This window comes from Chrysochloris asiatica, unplaced genomic scaffold, assembly GCF_000296735.1.
Source record: "Chrysochloris asiatica unplaced genomic scaffold, ChrAsi1.0 scaffold00008, whole genome shotgun sequence".
NCBI lineage: Eukaryota > Metazoa > Chordata > Mammalia > Afrosoricida > Chrysochloridae > Chrysochloris > Chrysochloris asiatica.
In genome coordinates, this window is record NW_006408526.1 from 31,708,836 (window position 1) to 31,717,786 (window position 8,951).

Consider the following 8,951-nt stretch of genomic DNA (forward strand, 5'->3'; position numbering starts at 1 on the left):
GCTCCTTGGAGGCCAGGATGGCTAAGCTTCATCTCTCATACTTTGGACATATTGTCAGGAGAGAACAGTCGCTGGAGAAGGATGTCATGCTGGGTGAAATGGAGGGTCAGAGAAAAAGAGGAAGACCCCCAACGAGATGGATCAGCCAGATGGCATCATTGATGGCGTCAAGTGTGGCAGCAGTGGTGGGGTTGGCCCAGGATCAGACATTGTTTCGTTCTGCTGTGCATGGGGTCGCTATGAGTCAGTTCCAACTTGATGGCACCTGACAAGAACAACCATAGTCACCCTCCCCCTTTGCAGCTGAGTGATTCATCTGGGATCCAACCTGGGCATTTCCCTCTCTCCTGAGGAGGACTAGCTCCCTACCCTGAAAAACCTGTCTGGGGGCTCTTCTGAAGCTGTTGGGCCCAAGGGACAGGTTGGACAGGATTCCCCTCCAGCCCCTCCCACCCCCAGGACAAAAATCGGTCACCCCGGGGGAGCACAGCCTCACTTGCCTCAGGAACCACAGCCTGCCAGGGCCCATTCCAGCTCCCAGCCCAGCCATCACCAGCCATGGCATCCCTGCTGCCCTTCCAGACCCTGCCCTCTATCCTGACTCTGCTGGCTGTTCTAGCCCCAGCGGCTGCAGGTCTCTAGGGGTGGAGGAGGGCGCCTGGACAGGAAGTACTGTGCCTTTCAGGAGAGTTCAAAGGAGAACTGTTTGACGGGTGGGGGTTGGGGGATAGTGGTGGCAGTGACCAGGCATCAGACATTGGCCCCTGGCACACCCTGGTCCCCTTCTAGGCCCAGGGATATGAGGAAAGTTGGGAAAGCAGAACAGAAAGGTGTTCTGCTTCAGGTACTCCTGGGTCTGGTTAAGGGACCTGCGAGTATCCAGCTTCTGTAGCCCAAGCCTGCCACCTGGTGGCCATACCAGCATAGGCCTGGCTGCTTTGCCAAAGATGGACTCTGTATTCTTAGAAATGACCCCAGTTGGGAACAGGTCAGTTCTGAGAATGGTGAGGAGGACTGTTGATGATCCCCTTCTACCTCTCCTGGCTTCCCGACAGACTTCAACATCTCAAACCTCTCTGGTATGCTGTCCCCCGCGCTAACTGAGAGCCTGCTAGTCGCCTTGCCCCCCTGCCATCTCACAGGGGGCAACGCCACATTGATGGTCCGTAGAGCCAATGACAGTAAAGGTATGCTTCCCTCTCCCAAGGCATCTCCTTTGCCCCCAGAAACCCCTCCTCAGGATGCCCCCAGCTCCCTTCCGTCATTCATGCTTTGCTGTCAACCCCTTTCTCTGGGCTTCCCCTCAGTCTTGGGGTCCCCCAAAACTTGACCCTATCTTCCACCCGCAATCTCCCACCCAGTGGTGAAATCCAGCTTTGTTGTGCCTCCATGCCGTGGACGCAGGGAGTTGGTGAGTGTGGTGGACAGTGGGGCTGGCTTCACGGTCACTCGGCTCAGTGCATACCAGGTGACAAACCTCGTTCCAGGAACCAAATACTAGTAGGTACCTGACCTGGGCCTAAGGCACCTGTTGGGGAGGGGCGTGCAGGATGAGAAGCTGGCTACTGGCACTTGCTGGTGTTGGAGGGGATGTGGTCAGCATGGGGAGAATTAGGACACAGATACAGGGTAAGCATGGTCCTCTCTTGGAGATGGGCACATATGGAAGGCAAGCTATGAAGTTCCCCTTCCTCCAAGTCCTAGTTACTCACTGAAATTTGTTCCTCTGTCTCCTGCAAACCTCCCCACAAAAGCATTTCCTACCTAGTGAAGAAGGGGATGTCCACTGAATCCAGTAAAGAGACCCCAATGTCCACACTTCCTCGTAAGTAATTTCCCCCATCTCTCTCATTTCCCCACCGACACACACACACACACACATTTGGGTTATCCACTCACCCCAACACCTTGCCCCACCCCCACTTGTGCTTTTCCAGTTCCTACCTTTCTTCCACTGAGAATTTGGCATGTAACTGCTTGTTTCTTCATCTGCCTGCATTGCTAAATTTAAGGTTCTTTGTGGATAGGCATTGTGTCCTATTAATTTCTGTATTCTCAATCATTTTGTAGAGGATGCTTCATAAATGTCTATTTTATGCTTGTTTGGATCCACTGGTTGATTAGTTGGTTGGATGACTATATGGCTGAACGGAGGGATGCATGGTTGGATGGATGCGGGGATAGGCTGAGAGTCTTATGTAGGATAGGTCCCCCACTGCCCACCAAGATTGCCCCTCTCGCTTTTCTCTGACAGGAAGGAAGATGGAATCCATTGGGTTGGGAATGGCCCGAACAGGGGGTATGGTGGTCATCACAGTGTTGCTGTCGGTTGCCATGTTCCTGCTGGTTGTGGGCTTCATCATTGCCCTGGCACTGGGTGCCCAAAAGTGAAGAGGGTTGTGCTGGGCAGCAAGCTCCCCCAGGAAACCTAGGGTACTGTCCACTTCCCCAGTCCAGAGCTTTGCCTTTAGCTCCTGCCTCCTTTCTGGAAAAGACTGCCCCTCCCAGTCCTCAGTCCAGTCAGTAGCATCTGCCTCAGTCTCTGTACTTCCCCTTCCTTGCCTCCAGTCTCCACTTCTTGCCCCTAATAGTTCACCTTTCCCCCACACTCCCTGTTATCCCCCTTACCCAACTGTCAGAGTTTATTTTCCTTCCCTTCTACCATCCCCTCCCCCAACAATTCCCAACTCTCTCAATAAGCAAAGTCCCTGCAATAAAGTATGCTACCGCCTCTGTGAAGTGAACCTGTGGAATCTGTGTCCAGGATGCAGAGGCTCCCAGCTCCCTCCCTGCCCAATAATCCTAAGAGGCAGGAAGGGGCTAGAATAAGATAAGCCAGAAATTCACAAACTCACACATCACAAACTCCACACCTGGCTATCCAACCAAGGGTCTGGGCAGAGGCAGGGACTGGTGCACCAAGTGGAGGCCTAGAGACCTGAGAAGCTGGAGGTGGGGGGACACTGGTAGATCAAGGGGCTTGCTGGGAAGAAGAGTAGACACTCTGGCTGGAGAAAAACAAAGACAGGACCACAGAGGTGAGATCCAATACCCATGACTATGGGACATCTGTGATGGAGAGAAAGGAAGAATAAGCTAAAGGGGCTCTAGGAGGAGAAGGAAGAAGTGGAAGAACCCTGGGGAGAGGTGGGCAAGAGTGGTTCAGTCTGGTAACTAAAGTCAAAAGACCAAGGTGGTTGCCCTCATTCACTTTTTTTTTTTTTTTTAATGTTTTATTATGAATTATGTGATAGTTTAGATGGGAGAACATTAGCTTTACATTCATCCTATCATATATCGTTTCATTGCCATGGTTACAATCCCCTCTAAGCATCATCAACCAACCAAAAGGTATACCCTGCAAGCCTGCCCCCTTGGTTGTCAGCACATAGCCCCTCTCCCTCTCTGGGTCTAAAGTCCCCAGTTGCTCCATCTCTCCACATCATCGTCTCTGTCTCCATCTCTGGCGTCACTGCTTCTCTGGGTAGGGGCCCGCTCTCCACTCTGCTCCCTTGATGGTCCCAGGGACTTCCACTCCTGGACTGTAAAGTCAACCACTCCCCTCCTTTTGCTACAAAACGTCTACCTTTACATTTCCAACCCTAACAGTCAGGCCTGATAGCAATTATTCACTATTGTATCACAAAAGTCTTATCTCCATCTCCTTTCATCAGCCCCACCTAGATAGATTGGATACTACTCAGTGGAGAGTCTACCTTCCTCCATGCCCTCTGGATCTAGGCTTCTTTTTGAATGCCCTCATTCACTTTTGCCCTCTCCAATATATTCTCATACATTCCTTACAGGAATCACCAACATCTTTACAGTGACCTTCAAGACCAAACCTGGTCCATCCCCTAACTGCCCCTTCAGCTTTCACCATGTCCCCTCCAGTATCCTATGTTCCTTCTTGCCTTAGGGCCTTGTACAGACTCTTCCATATGTCTAGATTGTACCCTCACACTCACCAGACTCACTCCTACTTTCATAGATAATTCTGAACTTTCCTTCTAAGCTCAGCTTTGTGTCTCAGTGCCTCCACTCCTTCACAGTAGGTTGGGTCCCCTATTTTGTCTTTCTTAGTATTATCATAGTTCATTATTATATGTTGTGATTATTCAGTTGTCCCTTCCACCAAACTGTAAGCAGTCACTTTGTTCCCCAGGGTCAAAGATAGTACCTGGGATATAGTAGGTTCCCAATAAATACTTATTGAAGAAGTGAAAAACAAAACAAAATTAACAAAGAACCCCTGAAGAGAAAGAGGAAGCTGGGAAAGTGGTAAAAATTCTGGGGAAACAATCAGAAAAGACTGAGAATGGAGAGCTAGAAGATATTTTTTGGTTTTTAACTTTTTACTGTGAAGTGAGCGAAGGTTTACAGAGCAAATCATCAGTTTCAAATTCAGCAAATCATAGTTTGTTTCATCTCAATGATTGCAAAATCCCCTCCATGTAATAAATTATCCCACTTCCTCCCTGTGGTTCTTATTTCCATTCCACCCACCTTCCCAACCCTTCTCAACTTTGTCCTTAGGTAAATATTGCCCTTTTGATCTTGAATGGTTGACCATTTCATGGTGAGCATACCTTACTAGGGTTCTTGTCCCCTCTTATATACCTATCAACTGCTTGGTTAAAAATTGGGCCACGAAGGTGCGTTCCATTCTAGGGTAGCCAAGGGTCATAGTCTCAAGTTCCTCCAGTCTTTTTCTAACCAATAAGCCCAGTGTTTTATTATTATTATTATTTTTAGTTTTGTTCTACATTTTCTCCCACTCTGTCTGGGACTTTCTAATGTGATCCCTTTCTGAGCAGTTGGTAGTGGTAACCAGGCACCATCTAGTTCTGGTCTCAGAGGCATGAGACCAGAAGTGTTCCATTAGTACATTACTCCACTGGACTGATTGATTGCAAGCATCTTCAATTTTCATCACTCTTCTTTATTCTGCACATGGAGAGACCAATAACTGCACCTTAGATAGTCGCCTATGAGCTTTTAAGATCTTTTAAGATCCCTCCTCACCAAAACAGAATGTAGAACATTGTCTTTGTGTACTGTGTTATGCCAATTGACCATGATGACCAGGGACTATGGTCTTGAGCCCCCAGACCCAACAACTCATTTCAGGGTGTTTGGTAATGTCTAAATTTTCATCATTTTGTCCCCTTGTATGCTCTGCCACATTCAAAAGTGCGTTTGCAGCAAAAGTAAATACCCATGTGCAGATGTCCTCTGACAAACCCTTATATACCTGTGGGTATACTCCCACTCTTTCTCTGACACCCATTCAGCCCGTGTGTCTGTCCATCAGTCTCTACCCATACAACACTGGAAAATATGGAATGCTTCACAAATGTGCATGTGTCTTTGCACTGGGGCAATTTTAGTATATGTGCTGCTGAAATGAGCACTGGAATAGGATTTTGATGATCCCATTTTAGAGTAACTAAAGAGTCCTAAGGAGCTCTGGTAGCGTAGTGGTTATGAATCAGGCTGCGAACTGCAAGGTCAGTAGTTCGAAACTACCAGCTGCTCCGTGGGAGAAAGATGAGGCTTTCTGCTCCCGTAAAGATTTACAGCCTCAGAAACCCTGTTTGGGGTCTCTATGGGTCGGAACCGACTCAACAGCACATAACAACAACAACAAGAGCCCTAGAGAGGAAAGGAATGGACAAGAACTACAATCAATATTCATTCCATAAACACAACATTTATTGTCAAATGTTACTGAAGGTACTAGGAATAAACTGTAACAAAGACACTGTCCAAGTTATCTGGTGCAGCCGTAACAGAAATAACACAAATAGATGTTTCTTACAGCTTAGGAGGCTACAAGTCTAAATTCAAGGCATTGGCTCCAAGGGAAGGGTCTCTCTCACTATCCACTCTGGGAAGATAATCCTTGTTTCAGCTTCTCTAGCTTGGCATGCCACAGTTCCTTGGTGATATACAAGTGCCACCGATTGTTTCCCCAATTTATACTTGCTTCTGTGCCTAGTCTAGTCTCCTCTCTCAAAAGTGGTCAGGTTTAAGACACTGATATGTCCTTGTTAATATAACAACAAAAAAAACCCTATTCTCAAATCTAATTATATCCATGAGTATGTTGTTAAATGCCATCAAGTCGGTTCCAACTCATAGTGACCCTGTCTAGGGTTCCAGAGGAGCAGCTGGTAGGTTAGAACCACCAACGTTGAGGTTAGCAGTCCAATGCTTATCCTATAGCGCCACCCCAGGACTCTGGTATAGAGGTTAGAATTTACAATATATATTTGGGAGGGGGGAGGCACAATTCAATCCATAACAGCTGCTGTTCTTCCCTAATGAAACATACATGGAATTTAGAGGAAAAGACACACACACACACACATACACATTCACACACAAATGTGAACAAGCAAATAAGTGAAATATAAAAAATTTTGTTGTTAAGTGCCATTGAGTCATAGTGCTTCTGTATAGAGTTAAAGAGCAGCTGGAGAGTTTGAACTGCCAACCTGGTGGTTTGCAGTCCAGTGTTGATCTTACAGCACCACACCAGGAATCCATGAAATACAATAAGTGCTACGAATAGTGGCAAAGGGAGTGAGGACTTGGGCCCTTTAGTTTGGGTAGGCCACACTGAACCGAGGCCGGAAGACTTCAGGGGCAGGGAGAACACACCTGCACAGAATAATGTGACACTAAACATTCCTCCCACAAACCTCTCTACTCCTCAGTTGCGTTCAATAATCTATTGCAATGGCCACACAAAACTCAGACAACATACTCACCGGTATGGGGTTTATTAGGAAGTTAATAGGTTCCAATATAGGATCAGAAAATGCTCAGGGCACAATTGTCCAGCCCACTGCTGATAAATACCCAGAGAATACACCTCTCCACCATAAGCCACAGACTGAAGGCATTTGGCTCTAGCCCTGGCAGTCAGCAAACCCAGATCTCCCACTGAAGTGCCTGGCAGCACCCCACACTACAAGTAAGTTTCCTGCCCAAAGTCACTCAACTTTACTTGCCATGTGGCCTGGGAAGTCACTGCTCTGTCTCATGTTCTGGTTCTTGATTCGGCTCTTCTGCCTCTCTGTCATAGCTTTCTGTCCTCGGATTGAGCAGGTTCAGTGCACAGGGTTCTTGGGATCCAAAGGATATGCTTTATTTCTGGCTCTTCTTAGAGAATAGTGAGCTCCTCCCCCATCCTGCTCTGAGATGATTCATTTTATACCCATGCTAGAATTTCAAAAGGAGCCCTGGTAGTGTAGTGGATTACAAGCTAGACTGCTAACCGTAAGGGTAACAACTTGAATCTACCAGTTGCTCCATGGGAAAAAAATGAGGCTTTCTGCTCCCATAAAAGTTTGCCACTTGGAAACTGTTTAAGGGTTGCTATGATTTGGAACTAACTCAGTGGCACACAACCACTATCACCACCAAGAGTTTCAAGTTTTACAATCGCAATGAGCTCTGCTAACAACCACAGCTGAATCCTATCATCCTGTCAGTATTTTCTCCCACCTTCTCTTACTCAGACCCAGCAGGGCAGAAACGTTGTTTGTTGGGAGTTACAGACTATGGATAGAAGAGACAGTAGATCATTCACTATACCTCCAGAAGGAATGGTCTGGGCTGCACTTCCCCATCCTAACTGCCCCAGGCCAAGGAGGTTGGGAATACAACCTCCTGGTGTGATAGGAAGAGCACTGGACTGGCAACCAAACATTAGAAACTTCCCAATGTGATTTGTAGTGACCCTGTAGCACACAGTAATGGCTCCATATAGTTGTTGTTAGGTGCCATCAAGTCAGTACCACCTCATAGCAATCCTTTGCACAACAGAACAAAACACTGCTCAGTCCTGGGCCAACCTCACAATCGTTGCCATGCTTGAGCCCATTGATGCTGCCATGGTGAGATCCCTCTCCAGTGACTGGTACCTCCTGACAATATGTCTGAAGTATGAGTGACAAAGTCTGGCCATGCTGGCCTCCAAGGAGCACTCTGGCTCCACAGTGTTTCCCAAACTGTAAATCTTTATGAGAGCAAACAGCCTCATCTTTCTCCTGAGTTGTGGCAGGTAGGTTTGAACCTCAGACCTTGAAGTTTGCGGGCCAATGCTTAAACCACTGAGCCACCAGGCCACCTTTTAGAATCATCTATGGAGTTTTAAACAATTCTGATGTCTAGGCCATACCCCACATCATAATCAGAGTGACTCTTGGGGTAGGAGCCAGACATTACTATTTTTAAAAGATCCCCAAGAGATCTCATTATGCAGCAAAATTTGGGAATTATTGATAAAACATTCTAAAATGCTAAACTAATTATAAAATGGCTATACATGGGTAGATGAATTACAGTAACATTTTTTAAAACTTTTTATTGTAAATTGATAGCTTTACAGAGCAAATAATCAGTTTTACCTTCAATTGTTGCTTCTTGTTTTTGTTGTTAGGTGTCATCCAGTCGGTACTGACCCATAGCAACCTTATGCACAGCAGAACGAAACACTACCCGATCCTGGGCCAACCTCACTACTGTTGACATACTGAGTCCACTGATGCTGCCACTTGGCCAATCCATCTCACTAGGGGGGCTTCCTCTTTTTCTCTGACCCTCCACCTTACCAAATATGATATCCTTCTCTAGCGACTGGTCCCTCCTGACAATATGCCTGAAGTATGAGAGATGAAGTTTGGCCATCTTGGCCTCCAAGGAGCACGCTGGCTGCACTTCTTTCAAAACAGATCTATTGGTTCTTTTGGCAGCCCATGGCGCTTTCAATGTTCTCCTCCAACACCATAACTCAAAAGCATCAATTCTTCTACAGTCTTCCTTATCCACTGTCCAGCTTTTGCATGCATATGAGGTTCTTGCAAATACCATGGCTTGGGTCAGGTGCACCTTAGTCCTCAAGCTGACATCTTTGCTCTTCAACACTTTAAAAAGGTCTT

At 46.9% G+C, this 8,951-nt stretch overlaps 1 protein-coding gene across 1 annotated transcript; it reads left to right on the forward strand.

The window, feature by feature from the left end:
- Positions 1 to 500: 500 nt before the first annotated feature.
- Positions 501 to 2,456, forward strand: UPK2 (uroplakin 2). The gene is made up of 5 exons (XM_006833895.1): positions 501 to 634; positions 1,056 to 1,187; positions 1,362 to 1,500; positions 1,755 to 1,825; positions 2,255 to 2,456. The coding sequence occupies exons 1-5, from the start codon at positions 559 to 561 to the stop codon at positions 2,389 to 2,391; spliced, it is 555 nt and encodes a 184-aa protein (XP_006833958.1). The 5' UTR covers positions 501 to 558; the 3' UTR covers positions 2,392 to 2,456.
- The last annotated feature ends 6,495 nt before the right edge of the window (positions 2,457 to 8,951 follow it).

Coding starts and splice junctions, on each gene's coding strand:
- UPK2 (XM_006833895.1), top strand. CDS start 559: ATGGCATCCCTGCTGCCCTTCCAGACCCTGCCCTCTATCCTGACTCTG. Junction 635..1,055: donor TCTAGCCCCAGCGGCTGCAG/GTCTCTAGGGGT, acceptor GCTTCCCGACAG/ACTTCAACATCTCAAACCTC. Junction 1,501..1,754: donor GTTCCAGGAACCAAATACTA/GTAGGTACCTGA, acceptor TCCCCACAAAAG/CATTTCCTACCTAGTGAAGA.